This window comes from Corapipo altera, unplaced genomic scaffold (genome assembly GCF_003945725.1).
Source record: "Corapipo altera isolate COAL_440 unplaced genomic scaffold, ASM394572v1 180, whole genome shotgun sequence".
Taxonomy (NCBI): domain Eukaryota; kingdom Metazoa; phylum Chordata; class Aves; order Passeriformes; family Pipridae; genus Corapipo; species Corapipo altera.
The window spans coordinates 2183482-2211313 of NW_020884915.1; the positions used below are offsets into that span (position 1 = coordinate 2183482).

The 27832-nt window shown below is 41.6% G+C and overlaps 1 protein-coding gene across 5 annotated transcripts; it reads right to left on the bottom strand.

The window, feature by feature from the left end:
* Nucleotides 1-8547: 8547 nt before the first annotated feature.
* On the bottom strand, nucleotides 8548-27671 carry MKI67 (marker of proliferation Ki-67). Of its 5 annotated transcripts, XM_027655304.1 has the most exons (17): nucleotides 27308-27412; nucleotides 26362-26475; nucleotides 24933-25014; nucleotides 24736-24851; nucleotides 24214-24283; nucleotides 23595-23673; nucleotides 21351-22817; nucleotides 20796-21034; nucleotides 19292-19694; nucleotides 17975-18090; nucleotides 16450-16621; nucleotides 16231-16365; nucleotides 14671-15073; nucleotides 14157-14610; nucleotides 13419-13485; nucleotides 9975-12986; nucleotides 8548-9182 (listed from the first exon to the last, which is right to left on the bottom strand). In XM_027655304.1, the coding sequence occupies exons 2-17, from the start codon at nucleotides 26451-26453 to the stop codon at nucleotides 9043-9045; spliced, it is 7047 nt and encodes a 2348-aa protein (XP_027511105.1). In that variant the 5' UTR covers nucleotides 26454-26475; nucleotides 27308-27412; the 3' UTR covers nucleotides 8548-9042. The 5 variants fall into 5 exon arrangements, with proteins under 5 accessions (XP_027511105.1, XP_027511102.1, XP_027511104.1 ...); XM_027655301.1 differs by lacking the exon at nucleotides 27308-27412 and adding an exon at nucleotides 27543-27671 and having other exon boundaries at nucleotides 14157-15073; XM_027655303.1 differs by having other exon boundaries at nucleotides 14157-15073; nucleotides 23595-23655.
* Between the last annotated feature and the right edge of the window lie 161 nt (nucleotides 27672-27832).

Here is a 27832-nt window from a genome sequence, read left to right on the forward strand (position 1 = left end):
GACAATGCACAGGTACTGGTAAGTGGAGCACCTTGATGATCACTCCTGTCCTGCCTTTTGAAACAACAAAGGGCACACTTTGCTTATTCATAGAAGTAGATTTGATTAATGGAAACAACAAGCAACTGTTGTTAATCATCTTGATTTCTTTCATTCCTTCACAGTTGGACACTGTTTATATCACTCTGGAGTGAAAGTAAATGATAAAATAGTTCTTGTCATGCAATGAATCATTCAAAGAAATAACAGAAAAACACAGAAAATCCAAGAAATACCTACCTGTGTTGTTATAAAGACAAGGTCCTTCTCTTTAAAGGCCTTTCTTTAAAAATGGGACAAGAAGTTTGAAGAGCCTGTCAATATCTGCTTCAGTATTATTTGTTGACATCCAAAACGTCAAAGGCGATCCTGAAAAAATAAAGGCCTTGTGTCCATACAGTCCCTACTCCTAAGGCAAGTTCTCAATTTGATTTTACACCTGCAGGTTACCCTTCTATCTAAACAGAAATACTTTTCATTACATTAAATGTAGAAGAGTCCCAGCTCACAAAGTCCAGGATGTTTGTTACTGATGGGCTTCAGTCATGCCTGTCCCAGTGAAATAAGACCTTGCGAGGTTATGGCTATTTTTATTTTTTTTTCATAAGAAAAGTATCCAATCAGACATCATAGAATCCAGCCAAAAATCATAGAATCCCAAAATGATTTGGATTGTAAGGAACCTTAAAGTCCATCTCATTCCACCTCCTCCATGGGCAGGGACACCTTCCACTAGCCCAGGTTGCTCCAAGCCCTGTCCAATTTGGCCTTATTAACTCCTAATTAATCTGTCCGGTCTGCACATGGATATTTATTAGCTTGAAACTATTTTATTTGAAATCAGTTGATGTGATGGAAACACCACAACTGCACCTGCAGGGTCCCGTTGTCAGTGTAGTTGTGGTGTGACTGAGGTCACAACAAATGATTCAAACAAATTTAGTTATTTCAGTTGTATAAATCACTGCCCAGAGAACCTACATGTAAATATGGTTGCCCACTGCATCTTTTAGTGACTCAGACAGAATTAAATCTCATTGTTTCTCAAAATAATTTCTAATAAAGGTTAGCAAACCAGCACAATATACATGTATTTTGCATAGAATCGTTAAGGTTGGAAAAGACTTTTAAAATCATCAAGTCGAACCATTGACCCCTTGAAACAGTTACTGAGAAAAAAACTGATATAAACTAAAAAAGACTTTTCTGTCTTCATTCCCTAAGGCTAAAGTGTTTCCTCTTCTCTTCCTGCTTCTCACAAAGGAATTGGTCTTTGGAAACCATTAAAAAAGGACCTAGAGAAGGGGTGTTGCTTTCAGAGAGAGTTTGGAAAGTTCCTAACACGTGTACTCAGATGACTTTTCTTTATTCCTATATCATCTGTGCCATCTCCTTGTTCTGTGTGTGTCTACAGCTATGAGAGTAAGGAAAAGATAATAAAACCCCAATTGACCTCAAACTTTTGGGTTTGAAATTTTACAGGGACACTGAGATGAGAGGCCAGGAGGGAGAGACACTGGGAAGGTGAACAAAGCAACGCCGGCCATTGCTTTTTCACCCAGTAGCAACATTTTAACCCAGTGTTTAAAAAGATGATGCTCACAAATAGGGTGAAGTCATGTATTCAATTTTGCTCAACTACTGGTGTGAAATTTTAATCAAAAAACTAGAGAGCTCATTCAAAAAAGAAATTAGTGAAAAAAAAAAAACTTTGGTCGTCTCTCATCAGTGAAAACTGATTTAGTTATGCAAATTACTGCTATGAATATTAAACCACTGATGAAAGGTTTTTAATGAAGGGATCTTTTGTTTTGGAAATGCAAGGGTATATGCTTTAATTTCTTGCTAATTTACTGTTCTTTGATAATGTTCACATTTTCCCCAAAGTGACTTCACTGATGGGTTTAATACTGTGAATAGAACTACAGGCCAACAATACTGGTTTTGACAAGCCTTCCCCTGTGTAACTATAGATCATGATTTGCAGCCCCTTATGCACAATTCTATTAGGGTGAATTTTGTCTACAGGGCTTTCCATGAAATGAATTCTCATTTTAATGTTAGCCTCCTGCAGTTTTTAATTTTTAATCTGTAATATGAAATTGCAAATTTTACAAACATCATTTGAAAAAGCCACTAGGACAGAACCGAATGCCAAAGTTTACATATTGCCTAATTAGACTGTTATGAGAAGCAGCTTATCAATGTCAAGCCAAAGATCATCAAAAAATCCAATTACTAATTTGAAAAACACATATATTTATAGGTTCATTTTGTTTAATTTGCATCCGATTAGCTTAATAATTGTTTAAAAATTGTATTAAGGTTAATAATTTGGGTTCACTTGGCAACACACCTGGGCTGCAAGTGGTTCAGCAGATCAGTCAGCAACCCCAGCAAAAATAAAACTCCCTGCTAATCTTTTCCATCAGAAAGCACAGAGAGCTCATTACTCAAATGACAAGGCAGTTTTAACTATGAAAAGGTTTTAAATCCACTCACTGCTGGCTCTCCTTCCAGCTCTGTCACTGGTCAGGCACTAAGGAGAGAGGGTGGGCTGTGTGGGCTCTCCCAAACCCTCCAGGAGGATGCACCTCAGTACGTTCTGCCTTGTCACACCAGCCCAGCTCAGCTCTGAGATCCTAACACAGGGTTTGGACTTTTAAAAGTTGGCAATAAAGGAGAACAACATTGTGCAACGCAAAGGGTTTGTTTTGTTTTTTTTTTCCTTTTTATGGTCAATTTAAGTGAAACCTCAAAGTTGACTTTTACAACTACAGAATGAAAAGGTCTGTGGGGTGGGTCTTGTGGCTAGACTCAACCTTTAAGGTGTTTTCCGGCCTAAATGATTCTATAATTCCATGAAATAGGTGCTACATACAACATTACTTAACAATTTTGGCTCATGGAAAAAGGTTCATCCCTCTCCCATTCCTCTGTGATTTTGTGTTGGTGAGGTCTGTGCTGTTCTGAGGAAACACAGTATTTGCCAAGAGGGAAGTGCTGTGCCTATGGAGAATACTGATCCTGTGGATCAGCACAGGACAGCTATGGACAAAAACAAGGAAAAGGTGCAGTGGGATGGTGGTGTCCATGTTTCATCAGGTGATGTGCACTGGGGAAGAGAAGCTGCCTCTGCTCTGAAACCCAAAGCCAAACTCTGCCTGGGACTCCCTTTATTAAAACAGGAGCGTGGCTGGGAAGGGCCATCCTTTGCCTCGGGATGCAAGTCTTTCCCTTTAGTTAATGGAAAGGAGTTGGCTTCTCTAGAGGGGGAATGAGAGCACAAACCCAGGCTGGCATGCCCTGGAGGAACTGCTGTGTCTCCTCTGACTACACGGGGACCTTGGGAGCCGAGTCCCTGGGTGATCAAATTAGTCGTTCTGCTGCCTCGCTCCCTAATTGGCATCAGGGACACCAACTAATGAACAGTGTACAGTGGAACAAAGGAACACACACTGGAAAAGGAGAAAAATTAGCTGGTGCTAATTGGTGGGCTTGACTTTGCTGGTGTTAATCACACACGTTTTAAGACAAGGGCTACAAAGTAGTGGCCACACTTATCTAAAAGACACTCCATTCCTACTTTACATAGATATAGAGAGATATACTGTCATAAACTGAGAGACCTCAGCTTCAAGAGAGGGGTTTTAACCTGGTCCAGCTCCTACATTAGGCTGATAAAAGCCTCAGTTCTACTGTAAACTTAGGTGCAGGCTTTGGCTGAAAACACGCTCTCAGTGGGTTCAATTAAAATGAATTTGGCCCTTAACTCGCCTCATGTCTGATTTCTGATCTGGCTGACCCTCCTAGAGGGTTTTCTCATTTCCCAGTATTTAAAAATGGGTCATTCAGAGTTTTATGACCACATGCAAAATATTAATTACAAAGTTCACCCAACACAGTTTTGGTTTGTTGGTGGGATATCTCGTCCCTCAAAGAAAAGCAAGGATTTGTGACAGTGCGCTCTGCTTCAGAGATTTACACAGTAAATATTCTTGGGTGGTTAAGAAAAGCTCAGTCTTTCTTAAATTCTTAATTACTTTAGATTTATAAGTTACTGTTATAGTATAGCAAATCATGAATTCTTAGATTAAGTCGTAAGTTAAGTTAAATGCTGCAAAATATTTTTTCCTTCCCTGTTTCTATGGTATCCCCACCTTTAATTCCCAATTCTGACCGTAGGTCTGTTGTTAAAACTGATATTTACAGTGAAATACAATAGAATGCTTTACTCATCACCACTTCTGCCAGCTCTTCTGTAGAGGTTGTGGCTACCAAACAGCAGTTTGGGACTACAAGGGTGTATTTTAGCCACACACTGGAATTTAAAAAGTCTTTCTGGAAAAAAATGTGCCACATTAATATTTTTTTTTAAATCATTAAAATAAAAAATCTAATTTATTATACTGAAAATCAGATCAGTATTTTTTTTTGAGTTTTCCAATACAGATGTTTTGCCAATTTTTAGTGTTAATGTCCACTGCTATTTTATTTTACTTGGTGAGGGCAAGTCATGATGACAGTGGTTTTCCCAGGCTCATGTACCTCCTACTCACATGAACCACAAAAACATATTAATATCTGCCTTTAATACCACTAAAAGTCCACAGATGACCCAAGACACCTGACATTTAAATTCTAGCTGGGTTTTCATTCCCTTTTTTAGTACCAGAGAAGGAAAAGTTACTTCAGGAGATGCTCCTCAAGTTTATTGCCTCCGCAAATTCCAGCCTTTGGAGCGCGTGTGCCTCTGGTTGCAAGCCTGAGAAAATTCCCTAATTATGACTTTTAGATGGCATGTAACCTCACATGCAATTTTTAAATGGGGTGTGAGTTCCCACCTGTCTCCAGGTATTTTTTTTTTGTGACCTCCTCTGAGTACCAGCCGTAAATTATATTCTAAAGAAACAGGGAAGGAAGCTGAAGTGGGAATCTGTGGAGACAACATCCTCAAAGATCCTCAATTACCTGCTATCTTTTAATCTTTGAGAATTGCCTCCATCCGATCTCAGCCTTGGGGAAATTATCAAACCTGGTAGTGTTTACAACTCGGCTTCAAGGTTAACAACGACACTCACCCCGTTCTCTCCTAACACCCCAATGTCACGTCAGGAGAGGGAAGCCACGGAAAGAGAAAACTAAAAGGTGGAAAATCCAGACCAATACAAGTTTTCTTTCCACACTCCAGGTAATTAAGCAGCTGATCTTGCTGTCAAGAAACTCTTTGAAGCCGAGAACTTGCAGTGTTCTGACAGGATGTTGGATATGAAGGAGAGTGGCAGGAGCAGACAGAACCATGGCATTGATTAGAAGGCAGGTTTGAAATATTAAAATCCAGTTTTGTTGTCAGGAATTTTTTGAAGGTTTTTAAACCCTCCACGACAATCAAGTTGCTTTTTCAATCTTATTTGTGTAATTTATTTTTAATAAGTGTGGAGATTAAATTTAGAGTGTAGGTAGAGTATGTAGGTTCCCACAGTGAACTTAGATCAGTGACAACTGACAGCCCAGGGGTGACAAACACATCAAAAGGAAGTTCATACAAACACCCCTAGAAAAATAATGCTCCTGCTTAAATAATAGACACCCTGGAGGGATTTAAAAGCCATGTGGCACTTGGGGACGTGGGTTAGGGGTGGCCTTGGCAGTGCTGGGGGAATGGCTGGACTCAATGATCTTAGAGGGCTTTTCCAACATAAGTGACTCCATGAGACTATGATATTAAATATCATCAACAGTCAGCTCTCCCTGTTTAAACAAGGTTTAAAGTACTTATTTCTTCTTTACCACTCATTCAAAAGCACCTGACAAATTACCTTTTAAATAAGTTCGTAGACCAAAAAATATAGAAATATATATCTCCCTGGCAACTTGTAAATGCAGGCACAGTCATGGATAATTTTAAGGGCAAGACAACCTCTGCTTCCTGACTTTATGCCCCGTTCTCTTCTTTCTTTCCTTAAAAGAAGGGCCCAGACCAAAAATTAAAAAAAGTTGACAATGCAGAAAAGTTGGCGCTGAACATTTTTTGCCATGTTTCCTTTTTCTTTTTTTTTTTAGATTTGTGTTGCCACACAACCAACTGCGAAGACGTAACACTAGAGAAATCATGAGATTTGAAGTTTTTCTAGGGAAGAAATTTCCTAGAGGAAAGAAAAGTCTTATTTCTTTGGGTGACCCCTTGGTTAAAAGCTTCTTCCAGGGAAGTTCATCAGCAAAACTTCTGAGGAAGATTTGCAGTGTCACATATTTTGAGTGGAAAATACAGTTGCCCACACAATACATCTTTATACATGAATTAATGTTAAATATCAATGTGAATTCATGTTAAATTTCATGTTAAATATCAGTTCTACAAAAGAGCTCTAAAGGAAATCTACTCTGGAAACATTCTGAATCGGGAGCAAAGCCAAAGTCTGTGTGTCTACAGTGCTCTCACAACCAAATCCAGATTTGGATCAAATCCATCAGCCACTTACCTCGTTCTCCTGCTGGTTTTCCTGGACCACACCACTTATTGGCATCAGAAAATATTCCTCAGTGTGTCCTTGACTTCCCAACCATGGCATTTGGGCAGGTGCTTACACAGAGATCATTCTCATTTTAGGGGAGATGGTGGAACTTTACTTTCCTCTGAGATTTGAGGGCTAAAGTTTTAGGGTTGCCATGGCTGAGAAACAGTTTTTTTGAAGAAAAAAAACAAACCAAACAACCAAAACCCAAACAACCAAAAAAAACAACAACAATAAAAACCCACCAAAAGAAAAAACAAACAAACAAAAAACAAACCACAAAACATACTCCACTTTCCACTTCTGATGTGCTTTATATTGCTTGGGTCAGTTTTTATTAATATTCTCCCCCCCCCCCCAATTTATTTTTCCCCTTCTGTGTTAAATAGATGTGATTTACTCAAAATCATGGTTTCTGTTTCTTCTGAGAATGAAGTGCACAGAACACTAATCTTCAAATCCTATTGAAAAACAAAAATATTTTTCAGTTTACCTACAAAACACTAGTTTAAAATCCTCTTTAAAGACTTTACCGTAACAGAAAATAAACACATCCAACCTGGCCTTGGACACTTCCAGAGATCCAGGGGCAGCCACAGCTTCTCTGGGCAACTTGGGTCAGGGCCTCACCACCCTCACAGCCAACAATTCCTTCCCAATATCCCATCTATCCCTGCCCTCTGGCAATGGGAAGCCATTCCCCCTTGTCCTGTCCCTCCAGGCCGTTGTCCCAAGTCCCTCTCCAGCTCTCTTGGAGCCCCTTTAGGCACTGGAAGGGGCTCTCAGGTCTCCCTGGAGCCTTCTCTGCTCCAGGTGAACCTGCCCAGCTCTCCCAGCCTGTCTTCATTGCAAAAGTGAGGAGAAAGACCCTTTTGTAGAGTAAGAGGAAATTGGAGGAGTTGCTCATCCTGCTGGGATTTAGCATAAATATAGATCAAATAAAAGAGGCACAATTCCAAAAAACCCTTAAGAACACCCCAGACGTTCTGATTCAGGTGTTGTTGTGACGAGATGCACAAAGCCTCATGACCTGAAAGTTTGGGAAAAAAAAAAATCAGCAATCCTGTGCCACAGGACAATGAAACCTTTGGGGTAAAGACGTTCCTCATACTTGGAGAATTCTCAGTCCTAAAGTGATAACCAAGGGCTGACTTGGGACACAAGGAACATTTTGAATTTGACACTGGGTGAAGAGGGAGGGATATTCCATCCACTAGTCCTGGTCAGTGGAAAATCCAACTGGGGCCCTTCATTGCAAGGACATTGAGAGGCTGAAGGGTGTCCAGGGAAGGGAACGGAGCTGGGGAAGGGTCTGGAGCACCAGGATTAGCTGAGGGAGCTGGGGGGGTCTCAGCCTGGAGAAAAGGAGGCTCAGGGGGGACCTTCTCACTCTCTGCAACTCCCTGACAGGAGGGGGGAGCCAGGGGTGTGTGTGTCTGGCTCTGCTCCCAGGGAACAAGGGACAGGAGAGGAAATGGCCTCAAGCTGTGCCAGGGGAGGTTTAGGTTGGATATTGGGAATATTTCTTCATGGAAAGAGCTGTCCAGCCCCGGCACAGCTGCCCAGGGCAGAGGGGGAGTCCCCATCCCTGGAAGTGCTCAAAAAAACATGTGAATGTTGCACTTGAGGACATGGTGGGGGTGCTGGGGAACAGTTGGACTTCATCTTAGAGATTTTTTCCAACCTTAACAGTTCTATGATTCCAACTGTAGGAACATCCCTAACTCCTCACAGACCACAGAAACTTTCAGGATTTTAATTCAGGTCTAAAAACTCCCAAGAAGTTCCAAGTCCAGGCTGAATTTTCTCTGTTTCTGCATTTAACAAATTAACAAGAAGCCACCAGCCTCAAAGACAAATTACCCATAAAAGGTCCTAAAAACCATCTCCAAACCACACCAGAGAGAAGGAATTTTTGAAATAAACCTGGGAGAAGACAGTAGTAATTATACACTCTTAGCTACTCATAGGAACACCAAACACACAGAAGTCCCAAACTGTTTACAAGTTTAATGACTTGCAAATCTCCACTTTTCAGTAAAAAGAACTTAATTTTTAAAGAAAAAATTATCAAAATTTCAGTATAGTAGTTCTAATACAGCTATAGTTTTTTTTAAAGAATATTTACAGAGCTCTAATGAAAAATAAAACTTAAGCATATGAAAATTCAAGCAGAAAATAGCTTCACCTGGCAGTAATTAGGCTTCCTGATTGCTGTACTAATTAATAGAAAAATTGGATAAATACTGGTCTAACAAGATGTATTTTTATGTTTGCAGCTTTGCACAAGCACCCCTGGTTCAGGAACCACCACACATAGACAAAGCTGTTAAAAAAACATGGTAAGAAACACATTTTATAAAGGAATGACTGAATTATCAAAATCTGAGCTTAAAATCTGAGTGCAAATCAATTCACATTGAAAAAAAAATCCCTGGAATTTGAATGACTGAATTGATTTAAAAAACTGGTTCTGGGACTCTTAAAACTATTTCCTTGTTCTTGTGCTGGATCTTGTCTTCCTGTCCATGACTCCAGAGGTCTGAGCTGCCCTCACATTCTCTTTCCCAAGTTCTTCCTTAGTTTTGTTCCTTTTTCCTTTTCCCAGCGATCCGGTTTCATCATTCCCTATTTATACACAAAAAAATTAACTGTAAATTTGTATCACCAACCAAACAATTCACATAAAATTTGATCTTCACTTTCACTGTTTTTAAGGGAAATGTCCCTACTGACAATATTCCAGAGATTACATCTCTGAATCCAACAAACCAGATACAAACCCCATTCTTCTGCACATCCAATATCCTTTAAGTTGCATCCCTGAGGATTTACAGCTATTTCTGAAAGTAGGTTAACATTAATGAGAGCACCAAAACCAATTAGCTTCCATTTGAGGTAAAATTCCTTCCACTGAAATGTAAAACTGAAACATCACCAACACCCAAGGAAAGTCCTGCAAACATGAAAATCTAAGTTTTATGGCAGGAAATTCCTCAATATGGAGCTCCAAAGAGTCGCTGTCATTTCTATTTCAAAATTTGTTTGATAATATTTGCATCGTGGTAGTTTTTAAGCTATATCACATTAAGCTGAAAATTCCAGGGAGTACTTTAGGTGGCCAAAAGGAGCAGGGAAGTGATTGTGTTGAGCTGGTGAGGCACCTCAAGTGCTTTGTCCAGGTTTGGTGCGTTCACAAGACATTGAGGGGCTGGAGCGTGTCCAGAGAAGGGAAGGGAGCTGGGGAAGAGTCTGGAGCACCAGGAGTGGCTGAGGGAGCTGGGATCTTTGAGGTCTTTTCCAACCTGAATGGCTCTGATTCAATGATCTACATCAGCCCACAGAGCTTTGCACATATTATTGCTGTATCTGCACATAACTTTGCCACCCTTAGAAAAGAGAAAGCAAATTCTCACTCACCTGATTTTAGTTTTTTGGGTGCCGAGTCATCTGCTGGCAGCTGACACTTCCTTCTGCGAGAAGTGGACGTTGCCTGTGGCACAGGGTTTCCCTCCTTTCCTTTTCCAGACTGATTCCTGCCCTCACAACCAGTGGATGTCACACACAAATTCTCAGTTTCCAGAGCATTTCCATTTTCAGGCAACTCACTGTTTTCATGGAGAGAAGTAGAAATAGCTGCCTCTGATGTGAATTGTACCTCCCTCCTGTTATTCCTCACTTGCCTTGTTCTTCCCCGGCACAAATTATTTTCTGGAGGTGTAGCTTCAGCTTCTTTAAGAATCCTCTTTTGCCCTCTACCTTTGGGCAGGTTAGGTTTTTCCCTGAGAGAAGTATAAGGAGTTTCTTCAGATGTGGAAGAAGTTGTTTTCTTTCTGCTCACTCTTGATAGATTTTCTTTTGCAGGTGGAGCTCCTTCTAAAAGTTTACTCTGCTGTTCCTCAGGAGCTCCATCCTTACCATCTTCTGGCAAACCTTGAAGTGAGGTGTAAATACCAGCCACTGAAGTGCTTGTTTGCCTCGAGTTCTCTTTTGAAAGACCCCTGTTTTCTTGGGAAGAATTCTCCAAACTCACTTTTTTTGCTTCCCTATAGTCATTCTTTCTACCACTTTGTTTTGATGGGACCTGTTCCCCCTGATTAGGGCTTGTGGCTTCTTTGAGGGCAATTTCTTTCCTCCTGCTTTTTCTCAGTTGATTTTCTTTTACAGATGAATCACCAGGTTTTAAGGGAATGTTTTGCTCTTTTTTGGGCATGTCTTCCCTACCATTATCCACTGGCAAACCACGTTTCCCTCTAAGAGGAATGGAATTTGTTGTGTGTGATGCCAGTGCAGTTTCTTTCCTTCTGCCTCTTCCTAATGGCTTCTCTTCTGCACAGGACACTGTTTCCAAAGGCACACTTTGTTCTTCATTAGCTCCCCCATCTTTAGCATCAGTCTCTGACAAGCCACATTTTCTCTGGAGAGGAGCTGAACTTTTTGCCTCTGCTGCAAGATCAATCTTCTTCCTTCTGTCCCTTGCTGATGCATTTGCTTTTACCTGAGAAGTTTTATTTCCCAAAGCTGGATTTTCATCTTCCCTCACAGTCATCTTTTTATCACCTCCTTCCAGCCACCCACGTCTCGTTCTGACAGAAGGAGATCTCGATGTCTGTGATGCCGCACTAACCTCTCGCCTTCTCCCTCGTCTCGGTGGATTGGCTTCTACTGAACAGGGAGCACCTTCCAGAACTGCATCTTGCTCCTTCACAAAAGCCTCATCTTCACTGTGATCTGCAGTTAATGTTTGTTTTTCCATAAAGGTAGGACTGGCTGTTTGTGGAATGGAATCAACTTGCTTTCTTCTGCCCCTCCTCACTCGTGAAGGATTTTCCAAATTCTCATGTTGACTGTTGTCAGTCATTCCTTCAGCATCCCCTGGTAAACTGCTTTTTATTTCAACCTCTTTGAAACTACTTTCTCCAAGTTCAAAATTAACTTTTTTACCTCTTCTAAACACTGCTCTGTTTCTTTGTGCTGGATTCTCCTGTAGGATTTCAGTTTGCTTTGCTTTAAGTATTCCCTGTTGGTTTCTTGCCCGTTTTTGATGGTCAGGAGCAAGACTGTCACTGTTTGCAGCAGGTACTGACATGGCAGCTGGGCTGTTCTGGTCCTCTGTAGCTTGGGATGTGTTCTTGACACAAACAGAGCCCAAAGAATCTTTGAGAGATTCATCCACTTCTGTGTCTGACCTCAACTTAGAAGGAATTAGTTTCAGGTTGCTCCCATCTTCGGTAAATTCCTCAGCCTTTTGCTCCAAAGAGTCTTTTTTGCCTCTCCTGCTCCTCGTCCTGTTTGTTTCCTGTGCTGCCCTTCTGTTTGCTTCCAAGTTCACAGCAGTGACTGGCAGTTTGTTTGTCTCCCAAGATGGTGACTCTGTCTTTAATCTTTGAGATGCCTCTGTTGTAATTTCCTGAGCATTTTCTGTTTCAGATCCCTGAGATACTTCCATCTCATTCTTGATGTGTAGTTGTGCTTCAGTTTGATTTGATGTTTCCTCAGTTTTCTGAATGTCCTGTGTGACCCCAAAAGTGTTTGCTTTTCCTTCAGCTGAGTGCTTTCTGTTTCTAGTACTTCTTAAAGACTTAACTCTTTTCTCTGTTACCTGTACTTCAAGTTCTGTTCCCTTTTCAGGTTCTTCTGCTGTGACAGCCTCAGAATCCTTGTCAAAAGTCCATTCATCTCTTTGTAGAACCTTTGCTGGTGGGTCTTTACGAAGCCTCCTTGTTGTTCCATGAAGTTCTGCTGAAGGATCTTGTTTAACTTGGTCATTTCTAGCCCTTCGTCCTCTTTTAGGTGGAATCGGTGGTTCTGTGTTTTCTACTCCTCTGGTCCTCTTCCTGGGTGACAGAAGCACTTCTCCACTGTCTTCTATACCACTGTCATTAGATTTGCTATCAAGTTCATTTACACCTGTTTGCAGCTGACAATTTTCCTTCTGAATGTCACCAGGTCCTGTCTTTTTGGTTGGATCATCTCCAGTTTCTAACATGTCATCGACACCACACTCCTGCAAGGGCTGTTTCATATTTGCAGGCTCTTCTGGTAGCACTGAAGAACCTTCAACACCAGACTCAAGAGTCTCACTTGGATGTTTCAACTCCTTCAGTTCTCTCCTTTTACCTCTTCCTGGTCTTTGAGTAGCTCCATGTGGTTCCTGATCAGGGTGCTTCGAAACAACCTCTTGTAGGCAACGCTTTGTTCTCCTTCCTCTTCCTTTGTTTTCAGGTGTGATTGCTCTCATCTCCTCTTGGGTGCTGGAGGTATCCAGACTTTGCAATTCTTTTAAATTCACATCCTTTTCACTCTGCTTTGCTGCAGCATGATGAACAGTCTTCCTTGGCCTGCCCCTTCTTGGTCTCTGGGGAGACTGATCCGCACTAGTTGATTCCTTTTGTGGAGTATTTTCACCTTGGGGAATATTTCCTTTATTTTCTAGAACAGGGTAAAGAGCACAAAGAAAAGTTAGACATTACTATGCCTGATCAAAGTATCTGTGAGTTTCCATTTTCCTAACAGTCACCTTTCTCAAACAAATCACACAATATCTTAATTTAAAAATAAATAAATATTTTAACCAATTACTACATGAAAAGACCAGACTTCTGATCAAAGTTCTTTGGTTTATTTGGTAGGTATCATTCATCACTTTCAACTATGCTCTTGAAAGTCTTTGCAAAGATAATCTGAAGTGGAAACCTTAACGTCAGGTTTTTCACACTAATATGTTCACCTGTCTTCAAGGGAAAAAGGGATCTTAGCTCAGGAATTAGCAGAGCTCACTGAGAGCTTTAAACAAGATTTGAACTTCATGGTAACATGTATTACTTTTTACGTTCATTATTCTTCTAAACAAAGTGTACTCACCATGTTTATGACTGGAATTAGAACAAGGAGGTGCAGAATCTTGCTGAGAATCCATTACTGATCTGACCTAAGGGAATAAACAATAATCAATAATCAATAAATGCCTGTCTGACAGGACAGGAAATTATAGAGCCAACCAATACAAAATGTATAGTAATACTTGTAAAAATTCTTGGCAAATTCTTTTCCCTAAAAATGAAATCAACTAATTTTATAACTCCATCCATACATCTGACAAAAGCACACAAATATAGCAAACAATTCTTGCCATCTAAAGTGGTGTAGCAGTTTTTAAAGTGAAAGGCAACAAACACTGCAGAGTTAAAAAGTAACATTAACTCTATTGGTTGACAAGTGTCTAAATGAGTGCTCAAAGGGAATTGGGGTATTGAAGAAAAATTGAGTGTCTTGCAGTGTTTTATTGTAGTTCTAAGCACTAAGCCCAGTGATACTCAACATTTTATCTACAGAACATGAAAATCAGCACCAATAAAATTCACAAACGACACAAGTGATGAAGCTGTGAATTGTAAGGTCAGAACGGTCACTCAGAGCAACCTCAGGAGCTACTTACACAGGGCCCCCTCAAAGAAAATACATATTAACACAGGCAAAGGCAGCTGTCTATAAAATGCTCCAAGATACGTGAAGTCATACTAGGAGGCCTAAGAATTCATTTCAACCACAGGCTTTGAAGTCTAAACACATCCCTTCCAAAAGGTAAGGAAAGAATTTTACCTCCATTTCCTCTGGTATATCAAACATTTCTGTCATTCCAGCATAGTCCACTTCACCATCAGAACGTTTCTGCCTGGGCTCTGCCATGAGCCTTTGCAGCCCCACAAAATCCTCAACTGGTTGATTCTTCTGTCTGGGAGACTTCACCAATCTGCTGATACCAAACATGTTTTCTATGGGTTGAACTTTTTCCTTCGGTGTCTTGAAAATGCGGCTGATCCCAACCATGTCTTCAACTGGTGAGTATTTCTGTTTTGGGGTCTTCAGCAACCTTTTAAGGGCAATTTCATCTGTAACTGGTTCTGGCTCTTGCTGTGGGGTCCTCATGAGCTGCCTAATGCCAGACAGGTCCTCCACTGGTTCTGGCTTCCGCCGCGGGGTCCTCAGCAGCTGCTTGATGCCTGACAAAGCCTCTGCAGGCTCCAATTCCTGCTTCGGGGTCCTCATGAGCCGTCTGATACCTGACAAAGCCTCTACAGGCTCCAATTCTTGCTTCGGGGTCCTCATGAGCCGCCTGATGCCTGACAAAGCCTCTGCAGGCTCTGTGTTCTGCTTTGGGGTCTTCAAGAGCTGCTTGATGCCAGAAAAGAACTCTACTGTCTCTGACCCTTGCTCTGGGGTCCTTAAAATCTCCTTGATGCCTGACGTGACCTCAACTGGCTCCAACTTCTGCTTTGGAGTCCTTCTTTTCCTTCCTGATTTCACCAGAGATGCTTGTCTTTCTGGAATGATTGATAAACTATCCACATTAATATTATCTTCTTGCACAGATTTTCTTTTTTCAGGAGTTTTTGTGGATATTTCATCAAACACAGAGCTTAGAGATGACTTCTCTCTCAGCAACTGACAAATGCCTGGACTCTCTTGTTTCTGTTCTGAAGCATCTGAACTATTTAAGGGTGACACCATCATCTCTCCTGAAATAAGTAGTAGATTTATGTAATAAACAATAGTTTGACAGTTAAATTTCATACCAATAGAATGAATAAGAAAATCACCTACACAGAAATTAACTGGAACAACAAAATTTTCTTTTGATACATGATTAATATTAATGGTTTGTTTTATGGTTATGGATGCTTCATCTCTGTAAGGTGATAGATAAGGTCACACAAAAAAGGCTTCTGATGGCTTCCTGGAAAAACCCTGCATCTGGGGAGACATTCCCAGAAACTGATAAAAGTATTAAAATGAAGAAAGGAGTGATATGGAGATAACACTGGTCTTTTTTTGCAAACTTCCTATCTGCCAGGAATTCGGGAAGTGGACCTTTGGGCCTATTCCATCTATCACCCCAAAAATTAGTTTATTGACTACAGACACTCAAACTTCCTAAAGAAAAAGGTATAAAGAGAGATTGGACATAAGGAAAAATTGGGGAGAAGTTCCATCAATGCTGTGGAGATAATCGAAGGGCTACCTTTTCTCCCTCCACCTTCTCAGGATGCCGTGGGGTGAGCGATTGCTTCACACCTATCCACTACTACTTTTGCTCCATATTACTTCAACATTTTTATTTACTACTTTGCTGTAAGTTGCTCTTGCTTTAGCATGTGTGCCTATGCTTTGTATTATTATTATTACTACACAGTTCAAATGTGCTTTTTTTGGCAGTTAGAGCCTATTCCAGATACAGCAAACCCCAGACACTGTCACGAACTTGTATTAATAAACATGTCACTTCGTGAACTGTTTGAGTGAGTCCATTTTTAGGTGCTGACAGTTTTGCCGACGCTGAAATAATTCATAGGAGAAACCTGAGGGGTTTTCCTACTGCTGTTCTGTGCAGTCCTTTTATAAATAGGTATCAAATGTCCTGCCTGTCTCAGTGAATCTGTTAAGCGAAGGGTCTCATTAGGTGAGAGGCTAACAGACTGCTTTGGACATTAAAAAGCTTTGATCTCCTAGGGGATGCTGACAGCCAAAAAAATAAATTAATACAGGTCGGACAGAAAATTCATCTTTTCTGCCCCTTTTCAAGTGACAATCTCAATACTTTAAGTCTGCCCAGGTTGAGACCACAGCTACCACACATTACACCCTAATTATCCCTTTTGTTAGATTACAAACATACCAGATTCTTCAGGGGTGTGCAAGTCAGAAATGTCCCCTGCAGCACAGGTTGGTGTAAAATCAGCACTCTGAGCAGCAGCCAAAGGTAATGTTTTCTCACTCTTATTTTCCGGAGTTTGAAACATTTCAGGCACTCCTAGAAATTGTATTTGGAGAAGTAAGCACATGTTTTGACACAAGAACTACGCACGTGGCAGTGAGCAGCAGACTAAAACCTCACCTGTGAAGCTTTCATCCATATTCATGTTGAGCTTCAGGATGGGATTTTTTACCACTTTAGGGACCCGTCCAGTTGATCTGAGCGTGGTGGAGTAAGCTCTACCTACAACTATTGTAGCAGGTGACTCAGCATGACCTGTGCTGAAGTGACCTTTTATTTTCCTCTCTGTAGTCTGCAGAGGCAATAGGAAACAGAAAATTAAGAGTTATTAAATAAAGATTCTGCTTGGTGGAAGAGGTGGCCAAACCACTCTCCATCACTCATCATCAGTCCTGGTTAACCAGGGAGGTCCCACATGACTGGAGGTTGTCCAGTGCCAGCTACAAGGGTTGGAAGGAGGACACAGGGAACTACAGACCTATCAGCCTGATCCTGGAGTTCAGGATGGTTCTAGAACAGATCAACTTCAGTGTGACCACATGGCACGCACTGGACTACCAAGGAGCAGGCTCAGCCAGCTGGGGCTTAGAAAAAGAAGGTCCTGCCTGACCAACCTGACCTTTTATGACCAGGTGACCTGGCCAGTAGATGAAGGGGAGGCTGTGGATTTATCTACCTGGATCTCAGTGAAGTCTTTGACACCATCTCCCATAGCATTCCCCTGGAAAAATTGCATCCCATGGCTTGGACAGGTGTGCTCTTTATTGGGTTAAGAACTGGTAGAACAGCTGGGCCCAGAGTGGGGAATGGTGCCATCTCCAGTTGGTGGCTGGTCACTAATGGGGTTCCCCAAGAATCAGTTTTGGGTACAATCCTGTTCAAGGTCTTTACTGAAGATGGAGGGCACCCTCAATCAACCCATGGGTGACACTGAGTTGGGCAGGAGGGTTGATCCGCAGGGGAATCTGGAAAGGCTGGATCCATGGGCTGACGGAACTGCAGGAGGTTCTCAATAAGACCAAGTGCCAGGTCCTGCCCTGAGTTGCAACAGCACCATGTAGTACTCCAGGCTAAAGGGAAGAGTGATTGGAAAGCTGCCCAGTGGCAAAGGGTGCTGGTGACCACGGCTGACCACGAGCCCAGGTGTGCCCAGGTGGACAAGGCGGACAGTGGCACCTGGGCTGGATCTCAAGTGGTGTGGCAGCAGGAGCAGGGCAGTGACTGCCCCTGTGCTGGCACTGCTGGGCCCCTCGAGTGCCGTGTCCAGTTCTGGGTCCCTCAGTTCAGGAAGGACATTGAGGGGCTGGAGAGTGTCCAGTGAAGAGAACAAACCTGGGAAAGGGTCTGGAGCATCAGGACCAGCTGAAGGAGCTGAGGAGGCTCAGTCAGGAGAAAAGAAGGCTCAGGGAGGATGTTATTGCTGAAATATTTGACTCAGTGATCCCAGAGGTCTTTTCCAACCTTAACGATTCTATGATTCCTTTTAAACAAAACCTACATTCCTTACATACCATGACAAAGGCATCAACACCCATCAACATCCCAGCAAGAGCTCAGAAGCCTCCAGCTTCTGTAGCAAAATATATCCAAGCTGTTTGGTAGCCGTGCAAGGAAACAAAGTGAGCATGAAAAAGGAAAAGAATACCTTTGGTGGCTGTTTTATCCTCTTTAGGGATCTTCCTCTTTGGACACTTTTCTTAGAAGTCTTTGACTGTGGTCTTGCAACACCCAATTTTACCACTTCTGCCCAAGATTTTGCAACTAGAAAGTAAGGGAGAAATAACCACTTTAACTCTCAGCTTTTTAAAAGGAAGTTCACAATTATTTCTTTATGATTCCAATTGATTTTATGATTTTCCAATGCAGTCAAGCACAGGAAAGTGGTTGTTGTATCATCTGACAACACCAAAAGCGCTCTCTGAAGCACTTCCAGTTGGAAAACCTCAATTTAACAAGTGGCCAAGTTTCCTCAGGATGACTTTCCACAACAAAACAATGAGCTCCACACAGTATCAAAGAGATGTGAGATCCTGGAACCAAACACTGACCCAGTTCCATACTCACTCTTTTTGCAAGGAGAGAATTTTTCCCAAAAAAACTTGCCATGAGCCTTTCAGACTCATTCGTTATCCATGAGCTTTCCTCTGGTGAGATTTAACATCAGAGAAATGATTTAGAAGTAGAGCATATCCAGCTTGTCTTTCACCACCTTTCTGAGGAATTTCATGGGCAGAAAACTCTATTTATACTGCTTAAAGCATTTAGATCTACACAGTTTTCATAATTTCTCTTGTATCACCTTCTCCTTATGACACATTCCAAAAATTCCCAGAGCAAGGTTACCTTTATCCCAGCATGATTCTGTACACAACAGAGGGATCAGGGAATTAGTTATAGTTGTGTAATAAATGAAGCTGGAAGTTTGTAGGATATCTGCCTCTTTTAATTCAGAAAAAAAGCTGGGAGAAGACAGAGATCATACAAAAGAAATCAGTTATTTAAGTAGAAATAAAATGGGAATGCTGTTCCTAAATAAAAGGATATTAGTATTGACCTGTTAGAATTGCTGTGTAAGTTTGTAAATGAAAAGAACTTTGAAAAGCTGTCATTGCAAAGGTGTTCTGGATGCAGAGAAAAATACCCAGCACCCAGGAAATTATCTGAAAAAGCACTGGAAACTAACCTTGCAAAAAGGATGTTAATTTTACCATTTTTCAACTTCTGAACGTTAAGGTTTGTGTTCTAAACATGAGTTAATAGATGTTTTAGTAAGTTTGCTTTATGAATACAAGAAAATGCAACATTTTGCACTTCCCAGTTGCTTCCAACAAGCCCAACACAGTTGTCAGAAGACACATCAACCTCTTGGTGGCCTCTGCATAACAAAACAAGCCTACCTCAGTTTTGTTTCTGTATTTTAAAGCATTAAAATAGATATTTCAAAGCAGCTGCTGAAACAAACCCAATAAATTAGCACAGGAGGCACCACTTCTTCTCTTTGCATGGAGAACTCCCACAGCCCCGCTCCTTCTCTTCGTGGAAGTGCCCTTCAAATCCACTTGGGCACTTCTGGTTACTTTGGCAGGTGTAGCTGATGCAAAGGTTTTGTCATCTTGGTTAATGAGGGAAGACTGAGGTGTTTTCACTCTCACACCACTTTTCTCCTTTGCATTCAGGTCCTGTGCACCAGAATCCTTCTCCTCTGGGATTGGGAGTGGTGCCGGGAGCTGGGAAATGGAGAAACGCCCTTTTCTGTAAGGGGCTGGAGAGCCTGAAGGAACTTGAGGTGCTGCCTTCCCTGAGGAAGGGGAGGAGGCAGCTGGGGACTTCTGGGCTGGCAAACTTCTTTGTGACATTTGTTCTTCCTGGTAAAAAAAAAAAACAAACAAAAAAAACAAACCAAAACCAACAACAAAGAATTAGCACATGGTGGATTTTGGGATTTTTTTTCTTCTTTTTTAATGCAGTAGTTTTTCAGCACATCTCCACTGAATATCAAGTTGTCTACTGAAGGACTGCTTACCCTTCTCATAGAAGCAACCAGGGCCAGAATGAACCAAATTGGACACAGATATCAACAAGCTCAACCCACTGAGGGTTGAAACTCTCACTTCTTTCATCTGTAACAATCTCTGTGGTAACTCATAACTGCACTTAAACCCAAATATGCATCCCACTGAAACCAAGTATGGAAAGGGAAGGAGTGTAAGGTACCCACAACTGTAACAATGTGTACTGGCACAACAAAAACTAACTTAACCCTCACAGTACCTCCCACTACCTCCCAGGCTCCTGATAGGACTGGTGAAAGCTCCTCTCCACAGATTTCTAAGACTGAATCCTATGCCATCAAATCCACAGAAACAAGTGCTATTTAATCCTTAGTGGTCCCTCAAACCACTGGAATTATCAATGCAGAATAATAATTGAACCTGCTTGGTCAGCATTCCTGTCTCCATCCTCTGACGAGTCCTATGGAGGGACCCTCAGCTCTCCAAAAGGTTCAGGGAGAGATGGGACTGGTATCCTGGGGACTGGATCAGGAGGATTAAGTAGCATGGATATCCCATTAGTTAGGCCTTTTTATTCTTACCCTTTCCCATCCTTTTACCCTTTTTCCATGCCCGGCCTCCTCTTGGATCCTTTTACATAGATTTCAGTTTCAGATTGATTGATTTTAATCTGATTTTTCTCTGTGTGCTGTAACCATCCAGTAAATTGCAAAGTGACCTTGCCCATGAACTTTGTTGCACTTTCAGTTCATAATAAACCTGCTTTTGCCAATGCCTTTGCTGGTGATTCTTTGAGTATCCTAAAACACTCACTTGTGACACCAACATACATCAAACAAGGTTTGATACTAATTTTGAAATAATTATAATAAATAATAGAATTTAAAAAAATTAGAATTGATAAGTTCTGTTAACAGTAATGGTCTTAGCAACTTGAGTAGTCTTAAAGTTTACCTGGTCTGTGAAGAGCTTCAATCCCTGAGCCTTTTTCAGCACAGCACGAGGTGAGGTTCCATAGGGCAAGCTCAGCCTGGCAGGAAGAGCTCCTCTTTTAAGGGGAGAGTTGGGAGGTAAACTTTTATCAAAAAGTTCTGGACTCAGATGGCCACCAAAAGACACTCTCTTTCTTTTTCCTGAAGTCTGAAGGAGCAAATCATCACTTTTCCTCTTCTGAGACAACCTTTTTGTCTTGCCTGAAAAGTACAATTGAAAATATTTCTATGTATTTAAGAATCCAAGTCAACACTTTAACCCACAGGGAAAACAGTGTTTCCTTGTGCATGTTGAAGCTGGAAACGAACCAGATGGGAACTTACCTTAAAGAGAAATAGATTTAATGCAGGAAACTTTAATTATATTACCGAGTGTTATTATGATCAAATATAACTACATATTTTAGAACTAATGTCAGCAATTGGTTCTATATTTTATGTAAGTGTTAAAATTCTCAGAAAGGTGTTTTAAGAATTTCTCAATATAAAAACAAGACAGTGGATGAAATGTATTTACCCGAGTCTTCTCCACCCAACAGGCCAGAAGTATTTTTTTCTGGGACAGCCTTGTTTTCTTCCAGCATAGGAGCACTTCCAGAACCTCTCTTTGCTGACAGCCCACGTGGTCTAATATCACCAGCATCTTTCAAGTCTTGTTTCTGGTGATGCCCCTCCATGGCCAGGTCTGCTGGAGTTCCACTCTCTTTTCTGTCTCTAGTCTTACCAGGATGTTCTTGCACAGTGTTTGTCTCCAGTGCTGTTTCAGTCAGCATTCCAGAGCTCCTTGGCCTTTCCCTTTTCCTCTCAGAGCTCCTTGGCCTTCCCCTTTTCCTCCCAGATCCAGGTGTCTGACCAGCAGGAGATGCCATTAACTCTTCCAAAGCCAGTGTCTCTGTATGGACACTTTTGTCTAATTCTTTACTTTGCCTGCTGTTTCTTCTGGGACTCTTGGAACTGGAGAAAGCAGCAGGACTTTCAGAAAGTCCCACCTCTGAGTTAAAGTTTGCCTGATCACTGATTTCCTTCAGCACTTCTTGTGCAGGTGTTCCTGATGGGCGTCCCTTGCTATTTTGTCTTTGTTTCATGGATTTGTTTTCTGGGAAAGGCAGTTGAGTGATGTCTGAACCTTCCCTTGGAGTTTCAGCTGGAATTTCTGACAGACGCTTGGGTTTCAGTGACACACGCCGGCGGGTGGTTGGAGTATCAGCATTCACAGGATTCATTCCAGTGATTTCCTTGGAAGGAGACCGAGGGCTCTTCCTCCTGGGCCTTGGTGTGGACAGTACATGTTTATCTGCTTCAGAAACCTTTGGGGTGTGAGTTGTAGAGATGTGTATTTTCTCCCTAACTGAAGAATCCAAGCGTTCTATGGAGCACTGCTGCAGTGCAAACAGGGAATTCTCACCATTCTCCTTGCTGGGAGTAACCTTGGCACCTTTAGATGTGACTGGTGTACTCAGTTCCTCAGGGTTTTGCAAGCGACTCTGACTGGTATCTCTCAACACCTCCTGCAAAAAAGAATTTTGAAGACTTCTGGGAAAACTCCTCCTGGGAAAACTCCTCCTGGGTGCACTTCCTCCAGCTGCCAGCTGCTGAAACCCTGAGGGGTTCACTTCACTTCTTACAATTACACATTCTTCCATATTTCCACTTCTGCCTCTTTCTTTTCCTTTATTCAGGCTGCCCAGATCACAATCTGGGGATGAAATCTGAGCACTTGGCTCTGGCACAACACTCTCCCCACCTTCTCTTGCAGCTTGTTGGGAGTCATTTCCCTTTTGCACAGATTCTTTCATTTGTATCTCACGTTTCAGCTTTTCATAGAGATTAGTAAAGGGAGACATCTCATTTTGTTTTTTAATAACTTGGTGTATTCTGTGTGAAGGTTTGGGTGTTTTTGGTTTGACAGGTAAAGCTTTGGATACATTTTCCTCTGTGGTTTGTTTATTTTCATTGACAATTTTTTCTTCACATTCAGCATTATCTATAAAGGAAGCAAAGCAAAACAAAAAGTAATACAGAAAGTGACTTAAAAATTGCAGAACTACAAATATAAGTTCCATAAATACAGATTAAAAATTCCTTCCATTCCTCTCCCAAGGCAGTCAACAAGGGTCCACTGAAATGGAACACTTGGAAACAGCCTGGGCTTTTAAAACTGGAATATTTGTCATAAAAATCAAACCCGTCTGTAGATAAAAAGCCTTCCCCCAAAAACTTTGTATCTAAACAATTACTTCAATATGTATCTCCAAAATTATACTTATTTCAGTGTCTTATTAGGAAAGAATACTTGCTGAAAAGTGATCTAGCAGAGAACTGCAAGGTAAATTTTAATCAAAAAGGTGAATTTGCCACATATTAAGCGTTTGCTGCCTCTGCAAAGTAAAACGTAACAAGCAATTGTTTCCAATACCAGTTTCAACTCACATTTGTATTGCACTTGCAAAGCTGGTGAACTGACCTTCCTTTCCAAACTGAATGTGCACAAATCACTGAAAGTAATATCTGTGAATTTTGCCTATGCCAGGCTGTTCCTGCCAATTTGTTGGGATGCAATCAAGTGATTTCTCCTGGCAGGATGTAGATTTGGGAAATCAGAGCATGTAGGTATAATGACACACCACAGCAAAGTGGTGTCAGATTCAAGAGTCTTAAAATGCCCTTTTTTCCTCTTTTGAATCTTGTTTTCCTTCTTATGCTAAGAATGAATGCAGTTAAGGGGACACAAGAAAACAAAACCCATAAACCAGTTACCAACCTGAAGCACCAAGACTTTTAGATCCTGAAGTTTGTTTGTGTAATAATTCCACTTCTGCCACCTGCTGAACATGAAGAACCTGTAAATTTGTACAATATTACAGCCCAGTAACAAGTATTTTACAGTTCAGCTTTTAACTGTACATTGAAAAACATTTTATAGAAGTATACACATTGTTTACTAAACAGGTTTAAAAGTATTCAAATGAAATCCCAGAATATTTCAATATTTAAGAACATTGACCAATACTTTTGAGGCCCCAGAGCAGAAATTTGTCTTGTTTTAGTATTGTTAGCTCTAAAAGCAGCTGTAGCATAAGAATATAAACCAGCAGATTTCAATCTCCCCTTCATAACAGACTTAGTGGAAGATTTATAGCTCTGCTTGCATTAGTAACATCATAGATTATTAGTTATCTATTAGCAAAAACTGACAAGCCTAAAATCACTAAATTTTTTAAAGCACTTATCTGAAGGAGTTTATTTGTATTTTCAGATAGAAAGGTAGTTTAGGGCTGAAAAGTTACTCCTAATAAGAAAATAGAACAAAGAAATAAAATATTGCATCACTACTAACACCAATGTACTTGTAACAAAAAAGCCCACGGCCACAAAATTACCTGCAGAGTTTCATCTTTGGGAGACCTGGAACACCTCTTCTTTGGAGTTGACTGGAGTGGATATTCAAATCTGAAAGAAATATTTTAAAATACACCCATTTTTTGTCAAAGAGTTGATGACTAAATTCCCATTACTAAGATAAAAGATCGAGAAATAGTTTTCCCCTCCCAACAATACACAAGTCACTTTTAAAGGCTTTAACAACTTAAAAATACTGCTAAATTTATCCCTAAAACTGACTACACTGGAAACAAAGTCAAAACAATCTCTGAAGACAGTTTTATCTTTATTGATTTAGCTTAACATAAGTGATTAAAAACCCCAGAATCTTCAAGCAATCTTGTCTTCTGACAAAGACTTGGTAAAGAAATATAAAATGAACTACATTAAGTTACATTCTTGGACTAAGTAATAAACAAGTAAAGAAATATGAAATCAAGTGTAAAGAAACAGGAAATAAATAAACTACATGAAGTGACATTCTTGGACCAACAAATGAACAGTTTGGCACTGGCACCCACCTGAAAGAACGATCGATAATAGTCAAGACATCCCCGTGCTTCAGAGGAACAGGCTGCTCAAAGCAAACCCCATTCAGCTGTGTGGGGTTTACTGCGCTCAAATTAGTCAGTACTGCCTGAAAATAGAACAAATATTTCAGTGGCCTGCTGAGATGCAACAAGGCAATGCTCATTCCAGGAAAACATGCAGATCTTACCTCCTTGTTCTCATTTATTTCGATTTTACAGTGCTCGTTGGAGACCCAGGGCAGTCGCATGCGGATGTCACACTCTGTTTTCCTGGGGGGAAATACAGTTTGACTTTCACACGAGACACAGAAAAATCTGCTCTAGAATTACGGGATTTCCCAATGTTTTAGTTAATAATTGTACAGAAGCACGATTTCTAAAACTGGAAGAAAATTAACTACCTCAAATCTTCGAAGTGTGGCAAAAAATAGCAGCTCACACTTCAGAGAATCTGTGTCAGAAACAATATGTGAAATATCCAAACTCTCCATAAGTGGATCACAACAAGCAGAGACACAACTACAACAGCAGCTGGTGGTTTGAGATTGTTTCTCAAGTTTCCCTAAGACTTGTGGAATATTTCTATACAATATCAGCACATGCTTTTAAGCTCTGTCTTAGCCCTTTGTTACTGACCTGAGAACAGATAGTTGGACCTTTGGCCTCACCTGGATAAGCACTTTTACCTTCTTAAAAGTTGTGAGGGAAGGAAAACATGTTTCTAAGTGTACAGACTTTCTTTGTCTTTCCTTTTTTTAAGATAACCTCTATTGCTTTTGATGCATTGTAGGTCTTAGGCAGGAAACATAAACACCTACTGTGCACAATACCTGGTGAAATTAGTGTACCTGGGGAAATTTGTACCTGAAATTAGTGTTTGCACCATTAATTATCATCTGTCCGGGCAGCTCATTGACACTGCAGTGTTTCTCACAGACTTTCACCGTGGGATGTGATTCTGGACTGAATAATTACAATTATAATCAGTCAGTAAAGCACTGAACAGGCCTAGTTTAGATAAATAAAAATATTTTACTTGCAGTCTATTTATAGTAAGATCATAATATAGTCAAGTCTTCATACATCCTATTTGGGTACATTAATTTTATCTTTCAATGTAAAAGGTGGATCAAGCTCAAAACCCACTATCACTCAAGTGAGTATATCAAAGTTAGTTTCAAGACTGGAGAAGGAGGTATAAATTCTTAATACTAATTCTAGTTTTGGTTGACATCTTCCATTAGTGAGGTTCTGAGGTACAAAAAAGTAAATAAAGATTTATTTTCACTTGTCAGTTATCTGGAAACTGCCTCTAGGTAAGACAATCTCAAAAATTGTGGATTATTTTTAATCCCTTCCTCAGATATCCTTTGGCCAGAAACTTAAAATAAATAAATAGATAGGTAGATAGATGACAGATAAAAGTAGTTCTGGCAAGGAAAGGACAAAAAGCAATAACAAATAGAGAAGTTCAACTTTCTGGATCACCTTCCCTCCCTCTCCTGTGCATCATTCACGAATAAACATTTATTTTTGCAAATAAGTATTAAAAGATCTAATCTGCAGGAAAACATCACTCATTATTTCGATGTGTGCAAGTGCTCAACAAATTCTCACCTTCCGAATAAACAAGAAGCCGAGGTGAGTGGAAAAACAATTCCATCAGTCCCATTCCTTTTAATGACAATAATTTTCCCGTAGCGCGGCATCTTGGAATGTAGGGAACCTTACCTGGAAAAGAACATCCAGATTATTCATCCCAATAATGTTTTATGAGAGTAACATTTTTATACGTTACTTTTGTTCAACAAACTCCAATGGACAGAAGAACCTCAGTGCTGTTTCCATGTGTCTCTGGGTGTAGAAAACTGGGAATACGTTTATGTAAAGTCAGACTATTTTACTTATTTAAGAAGTATTTGCTACCCACCAGAGCCTTTGAAGCAGAAGGAAAAGAAACGGATTTTAACTGATTTAAACCCATTTGCACAACCAGATACACTTTTTATATACTTTCATGTAACCTGCGTTATTTCACGTATAGATACGAGAGTGTCACGAAGCACAAGCGATCCTCAAAGGAGCCTGTATAAAAATACTCTATATTGAAAGCAGCAAGGGAATTAAAAGCATTTAAGAGAAACCCTTCTGGAATTTTTTGCTCGAATAAAACACTTGTTGACAGCAAGCCCCAGGTTGGGGAGAGCCTGACAGTGCCCTCAGGAGTCCCCTTTGCCTGTGCCTTGCGGGGAACGACAATATTGGCTGTCCTGCACTCAGAGCACCCTGTTCACAGCACTCACCGATTCCTACAGGCCAAAAAACCCACATGGGCTGCACAAGCCAAAATTTACAAACCCGGGCTCCGGGCGGCCACAGCCACCGGCGGGGGGCACATGAACACCGAGGAAGGGGTGAGTAAACCCCCAGGAGGGGTCAAAAGCCATCATGGTGAGGTAAGCAGCCACCGAGCAGGGAGTGTCATGCGGGCCGACCCCTCCCCGCGGCCCCCCTCCCCAAAGCCGGTCTCCCCCCGGTCCCTCACCCTCTGGCCCAGCCGTACCTGGTTCGCTCGGAGCGCTGGCGGCCGCTGAGGGCCCCGTGTGGCGGAGCCTCCCCCTCCCCCCTCTCCCCTCACGGCGCGGCCCCGACTGAGCCCTTCCCGCGCACGCACCAGCCCTGTGCCCTCGCACCCCCCCGCCGTATTTTCTCGGTGTATCCCTCCGCCGCGCACCAAAACAGAGCCCCCCGGAACCGCGCAGGCGGACCGAAGCGAGAGCCGCCGCCGCCGCTCTCACCTGCCGGCAGCCGCCGTGGCTGAGGGACCGCCCCGAGCCCGCCCGTCCGCGACAGGCGGCACCGGGCCCCCGGACTCTTTTAGCTTTGCCCGGTGCCCGATGGGCGGAAGGAGAAACGAACCCAGCTGATGACGGTTGAGATTTTGAAAAGGAGCGCGGTGGCCCCTGATTGGTGGAAGGGGCGGCGCGCGACGCGCGGTCGAACCAATGGGGGGCGGAGGAGGCGGTTTGAGTTCAAACGGAGGCTCCGCCCCCCGGGAACCGCTCCCGCCTCAGGGCGGGGGAAGCAG